The 21,669-nt window shown below is 38.4% G+C and overlaps 1 protein-coding gene across 1 annotated transcript; it reads left to right on the forward strand.

Moving 5' to 3' along the window:
• Positions 1-605: 605 nt before the first annotated feature.
• LOC135704412 (uncharacterized) lies at positions 606-7,116 on the forward strand. Its single transcript, XM_065225862.1, has 2 exons — positions 606-761; positions 6,179-7,116. Exons 1-2 carry the CDS (start codon positions 726-728, stop codon positions 6,956-6,958), a joined length of 816 nt encoding a protein of 271 aa, XP_065081934.1. The 5' UTR covers positions 606-725; the 3' UTR covers positions 6,959-7,116.
• The last annotated feature ends 14,553 nt before the right edge of the window (positions 7,117-21,669 follow it).

Below are 21,669 nucleotides of genomic sequence, written 5' to 3' on the forward strand. Positions count from 1 at the left end.
TTACTTTTCATCTGCTTACCAGGCTTAAGTGTAGATTTTACTTATGTACTTATTTTAATGCCAATATTGTTAAGCTGTGCTACTGTGCTACTGTGCTTCTAGGGGACCATAATAGGTCACACATTTGTAGCTCTTTCAAAGATTTATAGTAGAAATCTTTTTTAGTCAAACCTGCATGGTAAGTTTACTTGGGATCACGGGAAGTTAAACGTTGGTATTTTAAAACCAAACAACCCACCCATTAGACCATTTCATAGCATTGACCCGATATATGTGTTGAGCATCGGTGTTTGCTGTTGAAAAGTGTAGCAAATATTGGCCACATCAAATATCCGCAGCAAATGTTCGAATCGTTCACCGAGTACTTTCACCCATGGGAACAGAAAGTTATAGACGCAAACTGTCAATTACTGTTAATCTTGTATCTATCCATGTGCGTTTCCGTTGATAGATAAGGTCACTGCAGACATACATTCTAACATTCCTTTAGGCACCTCTGCCAATATTTGAAATTGTTGGCTCGGTATGATAGTAGGTTCCAGACGACAAGCTGTCAAAGCGTATAAATAAAGTTGTTTCTGGTAAGCAATGCTCAATCAGTGCTAGTCTACTTGAAAACCGCTTGGCTCGACGCCGATTTCGTTACACACCTAGTTCTGGGAAGAATACCTGTGTAGTGAAAATAAAATCATTGCGTCGTTGCCTGTAGTGTGGAGAAACCCATCATGAGTTCTTTGCTTTCGGCAGTGGGTGTTTTTCTGGTATGAAGAGAGTTTTACGGTGTATATACTTCCCAAAATCAAAGTGTAGCCAAACCACTACCGTTCAGAAGCATAAAAACACAAAAGCCAAACAAGCCTGACCCTGCATCCGTGTCTACCTTGAACACTCGAACGATAAAAGCAGTCAATGACAGGTTCAGGAAAACGTGTTGTGGTGGGTGCAAAAGTTCGATGAAAATAAAATTCGTGCCCTCTCGTTGTACTGCTGAAAAATGAAGAAAACTTATAATTTGTTGAACCCTGCCAACATATCAATTTAATGATAATTTCTTTCTAATTTTATTTTTATTTATTGCAATATTGTATAACTAAAAGTTTACTAGGTGACTGTATTAGTTTTTTTTTCGAAGTACGTACTAGAAGATTTACTAAACTTTGTTTTCTGAGTGGTGTTTTAGAAACAAATCGAAGCTTACTTAAAAGAGGTGCAAGAATTCTTACATGATATAAAGGACGGCTGTTGCACACAAGAAGCTGTAATGGTAGTGGAGAAAATGTACAATGGTTGGTAGATCAACAGTTGGAGCCCCTCAAAGTTCATCAGTTGCATTACCCGTTTGACATATTCCAGGCAGTGGTCTGGTAGGTTTTTACCGGATCCAATGTATGTTTATTGGCCTTACCTTTCAAAATCATGAATCATGTTGGTGATGTAATAATGAATTGTCTACAAAGATACCCTGGTGGAAACTGCTCTAGATGTTTCAGAGTGCCCACAAAAATTGATCATTGAGATAAAGTGTAGTGATCAACCGTTAAATTTTCGTTTCTCAGCAATCCTTTTTCATGATATTGTTTTATGATATTTTTGTAGAGTTTCATTGAGTAGATTTAAATAGTATGTACTTTCGAATCTTTTTCCTCAACTAACGGTGCACTCTACATGTACACTTTTGTGGAAGTGATAAAAAGTGCAACTTTTAGCTGAATTTTAGAGTTTTTTTTTCTAGTGCAGTGTTCGACAAAATTGTTTGTTCTACTTAATGGTCGCTGAATCCTGAATCTGAAATCATATATCGTTAAAATGATCGATTTAGTACCATAACATTTATGTTTAAGGAAACTGTAGTTAATTGCCTACATTTAGGCGTATTTTTTATTTTATGTAATTTTTTTGTAAGCAACAGCTTTTGTTGAAATTATAACATCACATTCTGCTTCTGCAAACACAAATTAAGTATAAATGCTAACTTCTGAATATTGTATTGCATATCAACCTGTATCAACTTCACTTCAGAATTGATAGTTTACATTTTTAATCTAATGTCAGGCCGATACAAATAAGGCCGATACGATAGGGCTTCCAGAAATTGCTGGCACACAAGGGGACAAAGAAAAAATCTTTGGCGGCAGGCACCTACAGTCTCCATACACTGATTAAACCGTTTTACGAGACGCTTTTGATCAGACTGATCATAACAATTTAACTGCACTTTTGGCAGTTCTATAGGCTTGTTAGAATTTTAGAATTTGGAATACAATACAGCACGGTGACTCTGGTAGAATAGCATTATTGTAAAAAAATAGTATCGCAGAAACACCTTCTAAACGAAATCTTATATGTCCCTCTCTTTGTTAGGGTTTAAAAAAAATATTTTTTGAATGTGAAATACGATGAAAATTAAAATTGTTCTAATCCCCCAATAGAATGTTTTTACAGTAGTCTTATTTTTAAAGGGACAAACGCAAGCTTCCGTTTGGTAGCTGATTCTGATACAAACATTTTCCGGTTTTATGCAAACAAAACAAATCACCATAACTTATTTTTACTACTGTCACCTGTTGAAATTTGGTTGCAGTAATTTCCGCAACAAGTTTTGCTAAATTTCCCAAAAGAACTGCTTATATAAAAAAGTAGGAATAAAAGTATTGTACCAATTTGTCAAACCATCGACCCCACATGTTTTTTCAAAGTTCTCGAAAAAACTGCTCGTAAATAAAAGAAGGAAGAATCTCCTTAAAATTAATAACTAACTTGTCAAACCGACGATCTTTTGACAAATTTTTCGATATTAATTCAAAAAGGAAAAGTAAATATTCTAAAAATATATTATCAATTTGTCAATCCTAATAGACAATTACCATATATACATATAATACCACAAATGGTTCAGCCTTATCCCATATTGTTGGAACTGAATATGTTGTTAGGCACTGTTTTAAAGTTATTTTCTATGGTTTCCCCACCGATCTTACAAGTTTTATGCCAAACGGGATCAATCACTTACGGCAACTTGTACTAAGATATTTTCAGTTAGTATTAGAGGGACCAAATTAGTACGGGAGATAGGAATAATAAACTGTTATGGATTTGTTTACTATGAATAGAAGATAATTAGATAAGTAAACGGTTTATCAACTGATGCACGTAAATGTTAAACTTTTTTTTTGGATATGGTATTCGGGGAAATGGCACATTCGGGGAAATGGCGTTCGGGGAAGTGACATTTGGGGAAACGACATTCGGAAATCCTATTCTTGACGTTTTGCATGGCTGTTTTAACTAAAGAGGGTGAATTTATACCCTTTACCCAATTCAACCTCAGTTTTAATCATCGGTCCCGTTGTGTAGATAGGTAGATGATTTTAACTGTTCTACCGAGGGGGTTCTCTGAGTATGCGAATAATAACCAATAATAATAAATTATTGGTTGTAGAATTTTACACGGGAACTAACCGAACTTTAATCTTGCACACTTCTTTTGTACCTTCAGCGAAGTGGTTGGTGGAAAGTGGTTGGTGGAAGTAGTCAGAACGAAGCGATGGTGGTGGATTTTTGCGGCACACAACGAGTGTTGTCAAAAATTATGTGTTGTACGTCGACTTAGACCGATGTCAATTATACAAGGTCTTGCCCAATTGGCTTATTGGTATTAGTGAAATGTGGAAATGTTTGTGGTTTTCGTATTTCATCGCAATGTTTATCTTCTTACATGAAATAGCTGTTTTCTGTTCGCAGTGTGGAATGTTGTGCTGCCGTGACATTTTTCCCAAGCACACGGCTTGTCGTAAAGAAGTTTAAAATACTTTTTAATGACTTACGTAAAGAATCAATAATACTGTAATATACGTCATTTAATACATTTATATAACCTAAAAAGCGCAAGACGTGGAGCTTATACAACTAAATACTGGTCTTATAACATGTTTTGGTAACATCATAAAAACCAGCGGCAAAAAAAAAACAATTAAAAAAACTTGAGCATGGGATTCGATCACTGGTCCTTGGCGTGGTAGAATTATTACTTCCTAACTAGACCAACTCCGTTTGATGAGAGGTTTGTTATAAGTATCTATCATCTTCTTGCCAATGGCATGAAAAGAATATTCTCGTTCAACACGCTTTCGATCCGTCATAAAGATGTTTTGTTAGCAGCAAAGTGTACATCTAATTGACAGAGTGTTATTTTAAAGTATTTTCAACTCCTTATAAGACAACCTGCACATTTTCAGTTGTATTAATTTATGAGATGTTATAAACAAGTGTTTTCAACTTTCTTTATAACAAACCTCCGAATACCTCATAAGAAACTGTCAATCACTGCGTGAAGAGACAGTCCGGCTCAATGGCGCCGTCAATATTTACGTCAATCTGGAAAGTTCACAATCTCGTCTAGAACTTTATAAATTCAACTAAGATTGATTTTGTATTCGTCAAGTTTTAAAGTGGTATTAAAACAGTAAGATGCACGTTTAAAAAACATTTAAATATAAAAGCAAAAGATAACTATTATGGCAAATGTTGAATCTAGGAAGTATGAAGATAACATCTATAAACCTCATATATAACGTGGGATGTTTTCTGCATCACTTATAATACATTTATATAACAAGCCGTTCTAATTATTTTCCAAAAAGATGTTTTATGTGTTACTTGGGTTGCTATTAACATCAGCTAGCTGCTTGTTGTTCCAGACCTTGTATGATTTACATCGGACTTAGACAAGCATGCAAGGGTCATGGTGTTTTCTGATCTGAGCGATATTTCATGTGTGGGGCGAGATTTTGCGAAAGTACGAGAAGGAGAGAAGTACTAGTTATCTCTCTTATTCCAACACAAATTTTGGTCCGCTCCGCTAATGCACGCTCAGATCATCCGTATATAATATTGGCAGCATTTATGTCAGTTTTGGATGTCAATCACGAGAATCTCTACACACTTAATTTTTTTCGCCGAGATTCCAACAACCGAGTAGTTCTGCAATATATTTTGCTGAGATTCAGTAAAACATTTGCCGAGACTCAGCTAACAAATTACATTTTGCTGAGATATCAGCTAACAAACAGATATTTTGAAGAGATATCAGCAAAAGTAAATGCCGAGGTAATCGGCTGTTGGATATTTTACCGAGCTAGATTAAGTGTGTAGGGTGCTCTGAGGCGCAAGAGAGAGCCGGATAACCTAATCGAAGCGCATTACCACGCTTTTTTTTATCGAATTTGAACAAAAAATATCGAATATTTATACTTAAGGCTTCCTATTCACATACTTTTCCATGTTTTTTTTCCTTGGATTTGTTTTCCGTCGATCTTGTTTTCCGTGCTGAGCACCAATGCTACCGACGCCAAGAAGGCAGCTCCCACACCTGTACCCTACCTATCGACCCATCAACTCATGAACCGGGGACCAACGGCTTTACTTCCCATCCGAAGGAAGGCGTGATCAGAGATGTTATGCCTCAGAACATCCCGGTGGCGCCGACTGGGATTGAACCCAGGCCTGCTGGGGTGAGAGGTAATCACGCTTACACCACCGGCGTCGCTACTTTTCCATGTGTATTATTTGAATTGATAAAGGGTAGTAACATGTTTCAGTATTTTGACATGAGTTTATTTCTCTAACAGAGTTATTCATAATATTAATGGTTTATGATTGAATAATTTTCAAACAATAATCCCTCATTTATTTATTATTATTATTATTATTAGTTCATCTGACTTGGACACAATGAAATACTTAAATCTTAATGTAGTCACTCATTAAAAATTGGCCGACAGCAAACGATGACGAAATCTGGAGGCATTGATATCAAAGTCAAATAGGTCAGATACTTCGTTGAGTTGATGAATCATGGCGACAAAGGAACTGTTTGCAGCATAGTTGGTTGCATGTACTACTTCATGTAGCAATGCTCTCGGACGGAGTGTTCGGGCAGGAGCATACATTTTAATTTTGGCCAGTAACTCAGGAACATCATATCCTGCGAGCATTACGTTATTACAAAAGAGTGGTCGCCTCAATTCATAAGCAAATATTGAAATTTATTTGAAAATAGCATCCGATTACAGAAAAATGTACGAACGATGAACGATATCAAATCCCCTAGTTTCATAAATTAATATGTGTGCAAAATGTTGTGCTTTATATTTACCAGTGATTTTTTTTCTCCCTTCAGGTGATAACTGCTACAGTGAATGCAAATCGTATTTTGTCGGTAACGAAATTCCAGTCTGGAACATGCTCGAAGGAAGGAATCATCTGTATCAATTGTAAAACCGCAGCCCAATGTATATTTGTGAACAATGCATGGCAGCCGGTGCCATTCGAGGATTGCGACGCCGACGCTGGTTTTTTCTGCAATGTTAACGAGGGCGGCTGTTCTCAACGCGTGGGAGCTTGCAATCCGGCCGGCCAGGAGGGAAATTTTGTGTGCAATACCATGGGCGTATTCCCTGATCCATTCGATTGTGAGAAGTATCACTTTTGCTACCAAAATGGGCAGAACCTGGTGTCCATTAACATGGTTTGCGAGAACACGGCCTTCTCCCCCGCGTCAGGAGATTGTTCGCTACCTTTGAATGACATGGTCTGTACCACCCCACAGTGGAATTGCACACAAGCAGGGGAGATGAACGCATGGCCTGGGAACAGTAATATCTATTATCTCTGTATAGCTGACACCAGAAATGGCATTCGTGTCCTATATCCTGAGCTTTTCCGGTGCAGCGCCAACCAGGTGTTCAGTGAAGGTCGATGTGTGGATAGACAAACAGTTCCGTCATTACCGGGCGAGGACAATTCATATCGATGTGACTCTCCTGGCCTGTTCCCGGATGTAACCAACTGCCGGCATTACTATTTCTGCGATGGCAATCTGAGCTCACAGCATCTTCAGTGCCCAGTTGGGAGCTATTTCCAGCCACAAACATCCTCATGCGTAGCGGGGACGTGCTAATGGATCCGGATATTATTACTCTGATCAGGTGTACATTTTGCTTTTTATTAACTTTCAAATGGACTCCATCGAGGGATCAGATGTTATTTGATTGTCATTATCTTTTACGTTGCATTTATTTATTGTAGTATAAAGTGCATCTTCGAATAAAACAAATAAATCATGAAAACAAATAACAAAAGAAAATACAATCTCTTTGTATTGTAACTGTTGACCAACTGGTGTAAGCATTTCCGGAATGCATTCGGAAGCATGTCATAAAACTGGTAAGTAGGCATCACAGCGTTTTACTAAATACAAAGTATTCCTTATGAATTTTAACACATTGTAACGATGTTACAAAATGGTACCAGTCTAAAATTATGTACAACTTACTTTATTTTTTTGCCCCATGCCGCAGAATATATAAAGGGTGATACGGTCAAAATTTGGTCAATATCAACTTGACGTATTTCTTTCAATTTTGCATTTAAAAAACCTGAACACCCCTCATTTTGAAGGTGTGTGTGTGTAGAATGTTGCTCCTATTTTGATTTTGGAATTCACTCTTCAGTTGTCAAAATGCCGTCCAAGCAAGAAGAGCAGCGTATCAAAATTTTGCTCGCGCATCGCGAAAATCCGAGCTACTCGCACGCAAAGTTGGCAAAATCGCTAAAAGTTGCCAAATCAACCGTTACAAATGTAATTATAGTGTTTGGGGAACGTTTGTCGACAGCCAGGAAGTCTGGATCGGGGGGAAATCGAAAACCGGAAGCCGCTGAGACGACAAAGAGAGTTGCCTGTAGTTTCAAGCGAAACCCTAACCTCTCTCTCCGAGATGCCGCAAATAAGCTGGGTGTATCGTCTACAACCGTGCATCGAGCCAAAAAACGAGCCGGACTATCGACTTACAAGAAGGTAGTGACTCCAAATCGCGATGATAAACAAAATACGACGGCCAAAGCGCGATCCCGGAGGCTGTACACGACGATGCTGACGAAGTTTGACTGCGTGGTAATGGACGACTAAACCTACGTCAAAGCCGACTACAAGCAGCTTCCGGGACAGGAGTTTTATACGGCAAAAGGAAGGGGAAAGGTAGCAGATGTTTTCAAGCACATGAAACTGTCAAAGTTCGCAAAGAAATATCTGGTTTGGCAAGCCATCTGTACCTGTGGCTTGAAAAGCAGTATTTTCATAGCTTCCGGGACTGTCAACCAAGAAATTTACGTGAAAGAGTGTTTGAATAAACGTCTGCTGCCTTTCCTGAAGAAACACGGTTGTTCCGTACTGTTTTGGCCGGATTTGGCATCTTGCCATTACGGTAAAAAGGCCATGGAGTGGTACGCCGCCAACAACGTGCAGGTGGTTCCCAAGGACAAGAACCCTCCCAACACGCCAGAGCTCCGCCCAATTGAGAAATACTGGGCTATTGTCAAGCGGAACCTAAAGAAGACCAAAAAAACTGCTAAGGGCGAGCAGCAGTTCAAGGCAAACTGGCTTTCTGCGGCGAAGAAGGTGGACAAGGCGGCTGTACAAAATCTGATGGCAGGGGTCAAGCGTAAGGCCCGGCAATTCGGATTTGGGAAAGCGGAAGCCTAACTGAATATTTTTCCTTAATTTTATACTAATTGAACTTGAAAAAGAAATTTAATTTGATTTTTTAAATAAACGATTTCACCGATTTACACGCGTTTTCCCTTGACCAAATTTTGACCGTATCACCCTTTAATTTGAAGCATGGGAATAGCAAGGGTTATTCTTGCACTTTCGTTTGATCTGAGTGCCCCTAGTGGTGGGAGGTTGAACCACAAAATTTAAAAAAAAACAACTCGTTATGTAATCCTGTTTGGCTCATCTCACTATGAAATGATAACGAATAGCCAGCTCAAGGACGTACTGATTATGTACATTCCGAGAGAACAAAAGCCTGGGAAACCGCGTTGGTTAAGTTTGGGGTGAATAGATACCATGAGGCGATGATCAACCTCTTCTTTATCTGATCGGCGAATAGAACAGACGTACCAGAAAAAAGTTAGTTAGTGCATTAAAGCAGTGAGTGAATGCCAATCAGGAACTATAGTGAGTGTTATTGGACAAGTGTCATTAAATGAAATTAATTTTGAAATTAGAATTATATTTTCAGTAAAAGTTAAAGGTGGAAAAAAAAAGAGAAAATTAAACGGCCCTTGTGCATTAGTTTTTTTTTAATTGAATAGTGAGTAAAAAAAAAATACCATGTAGTTTTGGAAAATGAATCTAAATTTAATTAATTTAATTAGGAAAAGACTAAAAAAACCGTGCTGCTGTGCTTTGCCGCACGGGTAATATTCCCTCGAGTCGCAGGTAATATTGCATTATATAATACAACCTAACTATGTGCTAGTGCCACGTTTTTTCATATTTGTAATGCGAACGTTTATTAATTCTCCTTGAAGGACACCAATCATCCTTCAAGTGAAGGTGTTCCCATCGGGTGTAGTGAATAGCGACCTGACACGCTACACTAGGGACGAATCAGAAGTTCGGCGGCTTGTAGGCCTGTCCTCGTCGTCGTGCCAGCATTCGCCCCTCTAGGGCCATTCGAAGGTCATCCACGCCTTCCCGAGAGGAATTCGGAAGCCAACTACCGAATTTAGCCTCTCTTCGGCTCGAAGGGAATTCGGTGCAAACCGCGTATATCATCAGGACACCGGGTGCGAATTTCGATTGACGCCAACAAGGATACGCACCATCGATTGCTCGGCTATTTTTGCCCGCCACGTTCGAGTGTCGGTTCAGTCCACCAACTGTGGCTTGGCTAGTTGGCCGTCGAATTCGCCGCCGCTTCCACGGACACACACTCTCCAATAGTTCAACTTGGTACCGTCTTGATCGAACGCCAATACAGCGGTACGAATCAGTGAGGATTGCAACACCACGGCCGAGATTCCGGTAGGTGGCACTGCCAGTTCACATTAGTGTCCCAGCTAGTACACCGCTCAATACGATCGACTCACTCATCGTCGGTGGCTAGACTCGCTCACTGACCAGCCGTTGGCTGTATGCAACAGTGCCATCGAGGAAGGACATCCGAGTAAGGACTCGCCGATCCGTCGCAGGATCAACCAGGTCAGAGATTTTATTTAGTTTTTAATAAACGTTCGCAGTTTAGAAATGGAACCGCACAAGCTAAACTAGAAAAAACATTAGGCCTAGAAGGTGAGAAACACTAGCAATAAAAAAAAATGAAATCCAGGAGGTTCAAGCAAGTAATATCGAATAGATTTCAATAGCACAAGCGACAGACCGAAAGAAAGTCGGAGGTTGATCAACGTGTTGTTTAATTTTCGGTTGATACATCTTTTTCATCGTTGGTTTCTTTTGTGGTTGCGAATGGGACGGTAGATTGCGAAGCGAGTTGTCGGGATTATTTGAGAAACAGAAAAACTCGCCTTGAGGAGTCTCGCCGGGAAAACTTGCTGATCCACATGCAAGCAGATTAGAACCGCTTGCTTGGCGCATAAGTGGAGAAAGTTGTCTGATTCTGGCCTCGTAACGCGTGAACCGTTACAACATCATGCGTATAAAACAATTGATAAATGCCTGCTGCTTAGCCGTTACCGGTCATCGAACTAGAGCAAACAGCATCAGCATTCCTTCCAGCCAGTGCCAGTGGAACCAATGCCTCTGCTTGCGCATCATTTGATACTTCCTACTCTGCTACTGAGTTCGATGCCATTCCAGGTTTTTTTTTCAGGTAACGCTAGAAATAGTATATCTGCAGCTGAAGCTGTGAATGGTACTGCACGACAATTAAGTAGATCAAATTTCTAGAACGATTCTTCTGTGTCAACTCCCGTTACGCTGGCTTGCAACGAACCGGTCTCAGATGCTATTAACAAATTAAGGGTGTACTACCAGAATGCTCGAGGAGTGCGCACGAAAATTGACGACGATTTCTTGGCTGTTTCGTCTTGTCATTATGACATTATAGTACTTACGGAAACATGGTTTGATGACAACATATTTTCGCCACAGCTTTTCGGAGATTCCTACACCGTTTACAGAACAGACCGCAGCGATGTTAACAGTCATAAATCAAGTGGCGGTGGAGTGTTGATCGCTATTTCAACTAATTTCAACGGGTATTGACCCCACTCCGGTAAATGTATATTCAGAACAGCTGTGGGTTAAGTTGAAACTACATCACTGTTCAGTTAGTATTGGTGTAATTTACCTTCCACCTGATCGCAAGAATGATTTACTTAGCGTGAATAGCTATATGGAGTCTATAGAAGCGATTCATTCACACCATGGGAATAACTTTCATGCTATTCTGCTTGGCGATTATAATCAATCGGGACATGTCTGGAACACACCAAGCTACGATCGCCCTTCCATAGATGCATTGCAGTCTCACATCTCTGTTGCTTGCGCCTCGTTACTCATTGGCTTTACCCGAGCAAAGTCTGTGATCAAATAGAAATCTAAATTTGATGTTGTGATTTCGCTGATAATGATTACTCAGGTTGCTGTCGTTTTGGTCGTTTTAACGGTTAAAATATCAAAATTGAGAGCAAAAAAATCTTCCTATGACATCACATTGGAAACTAATTCTGCTATCAGTGAGAGCAAACTGAAAACCAAATTTGATATCCATTTTTCCTGTTTATAGCAAAACAAGTATTCAATTTGATGTTATGCTAAGTCAATGATAACAAACCCGCAACAACATATTTCTGGAGAGCAAATGTACAGCAAAATGAAAACAAAATTAGGTATCAAATTTGTCAATTGTCTAAACTGAAATCAAATTATGATTTCAGTTTGATGTTGATATCAAAACTTGATTTCAATTTGCTGTCATTTTGATGCTGTACTTTGCTCGGGTAATCTGCATGGCCTGTCTCAAGTTAACTATATTACTAATCAGAACATGTGAATCTTGGATTTCGCTTTGGTGCATGAAGCAACGCTCTCTCGATGAAGAAGCTATAGAACCGCTCTCTATTCTTGATGCCAATCATCCCAGTTACGTTATATCGAGGTATACCTGTAGCTATTAGTCTCACAGCCTACTTAATTTGAGAGTTTCCCTGACGAACCTGGACTTAACTTTCACCTCGCTGATTTTGAAGGATTACTTGAAGCGCTTGGCCAGTGTGGCCAGTGTGACTGGCACCTCCTTGAATCCGCTGAAGATATTGACATTGCTGTAGAGTACATCACCAATGTTTTGAAGAGTTACTTGGTTGATTTTGTTCCACTGCGCAGGCATCAGTTTTGAATAGGGATGATTTTAATTTTGCCCCTTAAATATTTTGTAATATTTGACATCGAATAAAATGAAAATATGCATCAGTCCAATCTAACAACACCATAAGATAGAACAAAATTCTTCTACTAGGTGCTGTTGTTGGTTTGGCAGAATGGTTCTTAATCCGCCACCAGTCATGGCATAATCATTAGCAAATTGATATTTATCCGCTCTCATACGCTTTCATTATCACACGTGATAGTGGAGCAAAATACCATGCTTGATATTGATTTTACAAGCTCCTTAGATATTGCGAGACTATTTACACCGTGTAAAGTTGAAGCTGAGAGTTAAATCGACGCAAAAATGATTCCGTTGCGCCTCATTTTCTTGGAAAGAGAAGGTATGTACAATAATGCTATCTCTTTTTCTCTTCCTCGATTTGTAGTTGGTGAGTTTTGTTAGCTTGATATTCCGAGCTGCGATATCACATCTTGTAATATCAACCGCAGTTGTTTGTTTGTTGATTTTGTCTACGAAAATCAGGCGTGATCTTTTTCTTTGGTGAGACATATTTTTTTTTTATATTTCCCCATCACTGTCTGCCATAATGATTATATATGTGATTAGTTTAACATGTGATTCTGATATGCAGTATTTCTTAGGAGGTTCTTTAATGGATTGTGTTATGAAAGTAACTTTTGAGTTTGTGGATGCAAATTTCAGATTAAACTTGATTTTTTGTTTCGTATACCGAGTTGCAAAATTCGGAGTGCGGAACAGACAAGCGGTGTTCCGTTGCATATCAATCTGGAAACGGCCACTCTAGTTAAAAGGATCATCATACTTACAATTTTAAGTTATTCGACCATCAAAGGATTGTCAACAAAACTAAATCTATCGAGTCGGTAGGAGTATGTAAAAAATGTATCTTTATATGTGATTCTCAATAAGTGCTGTTAATGTCAGTCAAGAAGAACAAGAGCTAGTTAGTTTATTTAATATTTTATGCTGCTTTCATTCTTTTGGTTTTATTTGATGTATCGTGCCAGAATTTATTGAGCAAGATGATCTGTCCTCAAAAGAAGTCCAAATCCAATCCTATTTTTCCTTTTTCTTATTGATTTGTTTTCCGTTGATCTTGTTTTCCGTACTGAGTACCAATGCTACCGACGCCAGGGAGGAAGCTCCCACACCTGGGCCCTACCACCTATCGACCCATCTTCGACCGGGGACCAACGACTTTACGTGATCAGAGAGCCGACTGGGATTGAACCCAGACCTTATGGGGTGAGAGGTAATCACGCTTACCACTACACCACCGCACAGTGGTTCCTGGCTGGCCAAAACCTCAAAAATTAAAGTTGAGATTTTTTCATTTGAATATTTTTTTATCATTTTTACATGTTAAGAGTATCTTAAATTGAATGATTTGTGCAGTTCTGTTGACTTTATTTTTTTTTATGATTGTTATAGTGTAGCAATATCACAAATTTTTGAAAAAAAATGGAATGTTTCTTGTTACTGTGTTGCTCAAATATAGCAACGAATAATGAGCTTATCAACTTGGTTGATAAATCTAGAATTTTCTTGGCCCCCTCTAGAATGGTATAGACCCCTTCAGAATTATCAAGGCCCCCTCCAGAATTATCTAGGCCCCCTCCAGATAAATTGTCTATAAATTGACTTTTCCTCGGGGGACCTCGCGAACGGTCGTTGGAATCTAACGGCAAACAAAATGGAAACGCCAAGGGCTCTAGGAATTTCAGTTTCGATAATATTACGACTCATTCACACACCGAACGAAGCGGAAAGCAAACGAAAGGAATGACTACTCAACTTGAGCGAAAAACGAAAAGAAACGGAAACCTAACGTAGTGTGAGTGTGCTTTATTTCATTAAGTAGTATTAAACCGAAGACAACATATCAAGAAGACTGGCAACTTTGCCAGAATCCAGGCGACAGATACAGTAGCGCTGTGCTTGGGCGAAGGTGGAAGCATAGAAGGAATACACACACCTTTCTTCTCTGATTGGAATCATCGCTATAACAATCGATCGGAACATTATCCTTTGAGCGGCAGATGTCACGACTGTACCTGTCTCATGGCGGACGTATGAGAAATTGGAAGTGTTGCCAGTCTTCTTGATATGTTGTCTTCGATTAAACGTGCAACACTGATCTTAAAATTTCACTTTTTTCTTGTATTTAAGCTTCATTCGTTCGTGTTAGACGAATGAGTGTGAGGGGGGGGGGGGGGGGAGAGTATACATGGCCATGATACGAAAACTCCAACATACCTACGCAGGTTTTTATCGATGAACTGCTGATGAACGAGGGCTCGATGTCTTGAGGATGGCGGCAGACGACGACCTTCCAGACGAAATAGTGATGTCTGTGGCAATGGTGACGAAACGTGATGGCGCTATTCAGATGCTGCAATTTGACGCGCAGCGATGGAAGGTAACTCGTGTGCGTTATGGCTGTAGTTAGAGGTGTGGCTGAATGGAGGGCCTCCGATTTTGGCACGTGTTTTCTAAAATTCATTAATTGTATTTGCGTGTCTTCAAGCCGATATGTTGGAAAACATTATTATTATTTAGATCCAATCTTTACCCATAGCCTTGGATTCGTGAGGTATGATTCAAACCATCTGATTAGGTCGCCGGAGATTCCGAATATACAGAGGTTGTGCGAATTATAGGGTACTAGCAAAATTTTGGCCAACTTTGGACTGTTATAACTTCGTTGAATATTGTTAGATTTTTATTCTTCAAGAAGCATTCGACTGGAAAACTAATCAAGTGGCAATGGAAGTGACTCCAGCTACCGGATACCGGAGATATTCCGGGCTTCCGGAGTGCATGTCTAAACTGCTAAATTTGTTATGAGTTTTTCTCAAGACGTACGTTATTAATCTGTGTTTTTGTTCATATGCCAAAAATAGAACCATTTCCAAAGCGAATGACGCACCAAGAGTTAAAATTGGCCCAACATAAACCGAGATATGGCAATTTTCCTGGAATAGGTCCTGACGGAGGGTTCTGACTGCGGTCAGTTCATTTATTCACTCAAAACATGCCATGACACACCTCTTTCTTTATGGCTTTTCATCGGTAGGCTTTTTATAGACTTTGAATGGATCATTGACCACATTGGCAACTTCAGGAACCACCGGAGTACCCCCGGAAAACCTGCAGTAGGGGATAATTTCCAATCAATCAAGAAAAAATTTATATGAGTCCTGTCCTGACAACTATTGTTAAGTACCCTAAGAGCCGCTAAACTTTGTTTGATTAGTTTCAAACAACATCTTAGGGTTACGGGATATATAATTGACCTGACCCCTCACTTCGGCCCATCATGCAAATAACTAATTTATTCAGTAATAATAAGGCTTTCGAGGAGACAGTTGCGATCAGCTGACTTTTTTTTAACCAATGTGAACTCATGTGTATTTCTGCTTTGTTTATGTTTACATTCAGCACCATTAACACCAGATCACTCACACACTCTTGATTTTTAGCTGTCAGTTCCACTGAGAAACGTTTTTTGGATCAGCTTATACACAGTAGTAATGAAAAAAACTATTACCACAACAGCTGTGAAACTGTAAGGCGTAAATTACTTGATTATTTTTGAGACAATTTTTTTACATTTCTTGCTCAATTTATAAAGAAATATTGTATTGCAATTTTCATATTTTTTATCTAGGCTCCATGATCTTGCCGTATTATTACACTAGTGGTCATCAAAAGATCTGATAATTTCTTGAATTGAAAGGACTTTTTGTATCATGCTAGCCTAATAAATCAATTTCACACTTTTCACTGTAATTGTTAATTTAGAAGATTAACCTGCTAATGAAACACATTTCGATTAGTTTCGTATTAGAAGCAAGTCTGTTATACCGTTGCTGTATTTTAGATTCCCACCCTCAAACGGGGGATTATGTTTCATAAATATTCATCATTATGAAACACATGTTCCTTGCGCTCCACAATAAAAAAAAAGTTATGCTGGTCCACGGCAGTCATGAAAACACAGGGAAGGATACTGTAAATCGTGCTTGCCAGCAGAGAAAACTATTTAAGAGCTTAAACCTAAATGCAGCAAAACAGATCCAAAACGACTCAACATTGCTTTTTGCAAATTTTCCGAAAACCGTCATTGTATTTTGTCTCCATTACATAAATTATAAAAATACATAAAAATCTTCTGCGTATGGATGCCCTGTGTGAGTTTATGAAGGACATCTTGATTTATTCGCCTTCAATCGTATTGTTCATATGGATAGGCAAAGATGATGCGTAACAAATTGATGGTGATTATGTTAAATTATGCTAAAAGAAAATCAATTTTGACTTTATACCATTATTTAGAAGTTTTCGTAGCTGTTGTGGAGCATTGTTCTATTGTTATCATAATCATGCCACATGTTTCCGCGGTATGGACGTGCAATAAACCAGTGGTTTTTAATTTAAAAAAAACCGGCACAAGGAGGCATACCCTCTACCGAAAACGGCCCTGGCGTTATTGATTAAAATCCATACCTCTCACGTCAAATTCACGAGTTCATACCTCATCCCTGGATAAGTCATAAATGGCCCAAGAGTGGTAATAATGCTAAAGGGTAAATGTTGGCTTTAGCACATTAATTTCATTGTATTTTCTCATCAAAACACTTCGCTGGATATATTCAACCGATTTCTTAGTCTTTCAGCTTCCACCTGATTACATTTTTACGACTGAGCAATCTGACTATATACCATATACATATATTTATACCGATTTTTTTTAAATAATCGAAATGATTATTGCCTGCCCGCGCTCAGAATTTCGTAGAAAATTATTGTGATACACTTGTATCTTTTTGAATATCTCAATTTTTTTAGCCTTCAAAATTCTTAAAAAAAAAATCATCTTCAAATATGTCATGAATCTATAAACAGTCGATGGCTCTATCTGGTAATTCCGGGGGAATCGGGAAATACTTTTTAAACATTATTCAAGTTCCTGGATTTTCTTCCACCTTACATCGTTAATTATTTACAACTTTCCCGGAACTTCAGGGATACTTCCAGATTTTGATTGCGGAACCACACTAGCTGCAGGAACTTTTAAGAAGTTCTGAACCTTCAGAAAACTCCAGACTTTAGAGTAAGTTTCGATAAATTAATGAATGTTTCAATAACTTCTGCTAAAATTCTAAAACCCGGAAATTTCAGGAAAGTCCAGCGAACTCCAGTGATTTTGGATACTTCTTAAGTTCAAAGAACTTCTGGAAAATTTAATGGTTTTCAGGGCAGTTTAGTTTCAGGAGAATTTATAGAACTTTGGCCAGCTCCGAGAACATCAGGACAGATCAATAAATTTCAAGGAAATCACTGAAATTTTAAAGGAGTTCCGAGAAACTCAAGCAATTTCCGAAAACTTCAGCAATGTTCCGAGGGGCTCATGCAAATTTAAGAAACGTAAGGGAAGTTATATGAACATTAGCACATTTTGACAACATTTTATGGGAAGTTCCGTGCATATTTATGGCAGTGCCAATAACTTTTAAAAATAAGAAGAATGGGGAAGATCCGAGAACTTCAATGCTGATCTTACGAAAAATTCAAGGAAATTGTGAGAGCGCTTAAGAAATTTCCTAATCTTCAAGAAAGTCTAGAGGCCTTCAAAGTTGATTAGAGATATTCCGGTAGTCTCATTATAATCAGGAAATTTTTTAAGTATTTCAAAGATGATCGGAGTACTCCAAAACAGCCCTGTTAACTCAAGGAAAATTTCTAGAACTTTTAAGGAATTCCGAGGAAATATGGAATATTCCTAAGTACATTTCAGGAAAGTTCCAAAAACTTCAGGGGCATTGTGGGGTCTTCAGGGATGTTTTTTGACCTGTCTTCCGGAATTATGTTCTTTCGACTGTTCCGTTAGCGCTCTGGCTTCCGATTTCTTCCAGATTTTTTTCCAATCTACCTTGGGAAGTTTCTGCCAGCGCTACTTCTGAAATTTACTTCCAATTTCCGAAACTTTTCTGCCTTTCTTTGAATGTGACAGTTTCTTTAAATTGTCGCCAGAAGTTTCTCTTGTTTTTCCGACTTCTCTCAGAACTTTCCTCAAATTTCCTCCAGAAGAGCTTCTTTCTTCTTTCTCTGGATGTTGTTTTCAGCTTCCTCCACCTTCTTCCAGAAGTTAAAATTTTCGCTTTCAAAATTGGCAAAAATATAAAATTATATAAAATAGTAAATACCGATAAATACCGATTTTTTAAAACCTTTCATATCGATAAGCTTTAAAACATTCTGGTAACGCTGCTTCCCAGCCGTCTGTGTAAACGCCTACACATATAACGATCGGGGGTAGTATAGGAGCAATGATGTTTATATAAGGTCTGGGCCAAAGGTTTTATTGGTTTTAATGAAATGTGCAAATGTTTAGTGGTGTTCGCATTTTATTGCAATGTTTATGTTTTTACACGAAACAGCTGTTGGCAGTGACGTATTTCTATCTGTTCGCAGATGTTCAGCAATGTTTACAAAATTTTTGCTTCTAACACCAGTTTTGAAGTTTTGTAGGAAAACGACATGGATGACTACTCATCTCAGAAAACTGATGATGTCATCCCTGATTCGTCGTCTCAGTCTGTCAATGGGAAGGCTAAGAAAAACACCAAATCGCGGGCCTTCCCGAATGACTCGAATGGTCCATGAGTTGTCTACTTTCAGCCCAAAAACAAACCTTTAAATGTTGTACAAATTTCAAATGATTTGACGAAGCGATTCTCGGCCGTGACCGAAATCACGAAGGTTAGGCACAATAAACTTCGTGTATCCGTCTCTAATCTGAAGCAAGCTAATGAGATTACTGTCTCCCAGCTCTTTACGCTCGAGTTTACATTCATGCTTGTGATGTGGACATCGAAGGTATGGTCTCCGAAGAGAGTCTGACCCCGACATCACTAGTTTGGACAAACCCATGGTTGGACAAAATGAATGGTCGCGAATCACTACATTCCACGGACTGATTGTACGTTCTCATAAGCTCGTTAGGGACAGCAGCAACAAAAGCAGCAGCCGCAAGAACAGCAGCAACAATAGAAGTAGCGTGGGAAGCAGCCGCAGCCGTGGGAGCTGCATTGCTAATCCGTGTAGCTGTTTAGCACTCTTGTTTAGCTTTAGAAAACATATAAGTAGGGTTTAAGATCTATCGAATGCAATTGGATATTATCAGTTGGGCTTGAACGTTCATCATAAGTATTGTATCGTACCTTTTTAAGTTTAGTTAGTTATAATATAAATGCAGTGGCAGTTGGTGTTAGTTGGTTTTTATGTTAAAATGAGAGTTTTAATGTTAAAATGAGAGTTTTATTTAAGCACTACTGGGATAATCTGGAGGATGGACTTACGCAGAATCCTCGTAAAGATTAATTTTCTGGAACCCCCTTACTGGAAGGTATCGCTCGATGTTGGGATCGGCATCTCCTAACAGTTCCACTCTTCAAAAGATTCGGGCCACTTCCCAACAACTTTATGTCTGATTTTGTGTATGTTATTACTGTCAAATACTGTTGCCCTACGGAGATGAACTAGTTTAAGGCTAAAAATCTCTTAAATAAAGAAAAAAAAAATACTGTCAACCATATACTAGTCACTTACAGAAAATCAGCTCAATTGGTTGGAGGATGGTAGAGACATAGCGGTAGGTGGACCGCACTATCCACCGTGTTATTCGGGGGATTACTGTAACTCAATGTGAAACGTGATAGAGAGAATCGACCATCGCACTTAAGTCGTTACACTCAGAAAATTTTTCACTTAGATGTTACATGAAAATATACATAGATTTTTCCATCTAGTTTTTCACGTAAATTTTACGTTTGTTATATGTGGATTGGTTTGTAGCATGTAGCATCTAAGTGAAAATTACTCAAAGTGAAAAGATCTTTGCCCCATCCACTAGAAAACAACAAAGATTTTAGGGTACTTTCTAAGTAGATTTTATAATGTTTTTACTTAAACTTTAGTAAATTTCTTCGTAGCATCATCCATTGTTAGGAAGTTTAAAATAATTTTTCAAGGTAATAAAAATTGTATTGTTCAGAAAGCTGATAATATATTCCTAATAAAAAAAATTACCATAAACAACGAAAACCCAAATAATAGAACTATTCCACAAATGGTTTGGATGATACCCAAACACGTCGTGAAGCAAAATATCCATAACAATTTTATAGGGATGCCTCTGCCAATCTTTCGGGTGAGATCATTCCTCGTCCGTCAATTCCTCGTTCTAAAAACGTACCATAAATGAATGGTGTATCATGACAAAAATAAAACGTCATACTTATCAGAAAATTCAACAAATCCAATGGTATTTGTGAATGCAGCAACAACTCGTTAGCAATGCACCGTTTGGACGCCATGTTAGGACCACTCGGAAATTTTCACACTATAAATTCATGTAGAATCTAAGTGAAATTATCTTACATGTAATTCTTTTGAAACTTATATATATTCATCTAAGTTTCAAAGCGTATTACATTGCTTTTAATACGATTTGTGATAACATATATTAACGTCATGTACCTTACAGTTATTCTTAATATCTGAATTATTCTTAATATCTGAAGGTTACGTGTTTTTTCCAGTGAAGTTTATGTGATAAATTTTTTGAGTGTAGGATTCTAAACGCTAGGAATGTCCTTTGCGCTGCTGGCTTCAAGTGCGGCCAGATATGGGAATTGTCGCGTTTGTCATTGACGCACGACAAGATACATTAAAAAATGGTCATCCTGGAAAATTCTCGTCAAACAACAATTTCTTGTCGCACGAATAGATCACCACGACAAAATCAAGAATCCATCCAGTCGCGACTAACTATTCTAGTCATATGTCACTCATACTGTTCCTTGAGACATAGTTCTATAGGTCATTTAAAAAGGAGGATCACGACAAGAAACCATCCATTCTAAAAAAGAGGACACATTTCAAAAAAAGGCCGGAAATAATGTTAATTTCCTTCAATATTGGTATTTCCTATTTCAGAAAAAGTGGGAAATACTGCCAAATACCCTTCAATATGCATATTTTGGGAATCGGGATGACGTCTCGAGATCAAAAATCGATATCGAGCGCCATCTTGAAATACAAGATGGCGGCTTCCAGTTTCAGAAAAAGTGGGAAACACTGCCAAATACACGTCAATATGTATATTTACGGAATCGGGATGACGTCTAGAGACCAAAAATCGATATCCATCGCCATCTTGAAATACAAGATGGCGGCTTACAATTTCAGAGAAAGTGGGAAATACATACTGCCACAATATATGTTATATACAATCTTCATAACATCTAAGACAACAATTTGATGATTTTTTCACACGATGAATTTTACCATTTAGTGAGCCAGAGTACCCTTTTGAGTTGGCAAACCGATTGGGACAATGGAAAACTTGGACGGTGGTTACATTCAATTATTGCTAATGTTT

The sequence above is a fragment of the Ochlerotatus camptorhynchus genome, unplaced genomic scaffold (assembly GCF_037179485.1).
Source record: "Ochlerotatus camptorhynchus isolate MF236.1 unplaced genomic scaffold, CSIRO-AGI_Acam_v1.1 ptg000240l, whole genome shotgun sequence".
NCBI classification, from domain to species: Eukaryota; Metazoa; Arthropoda; class Insecta; order Diptera; family Culicidae; genus Ochlerotatus; species Ochlerotatus camptorhynchus.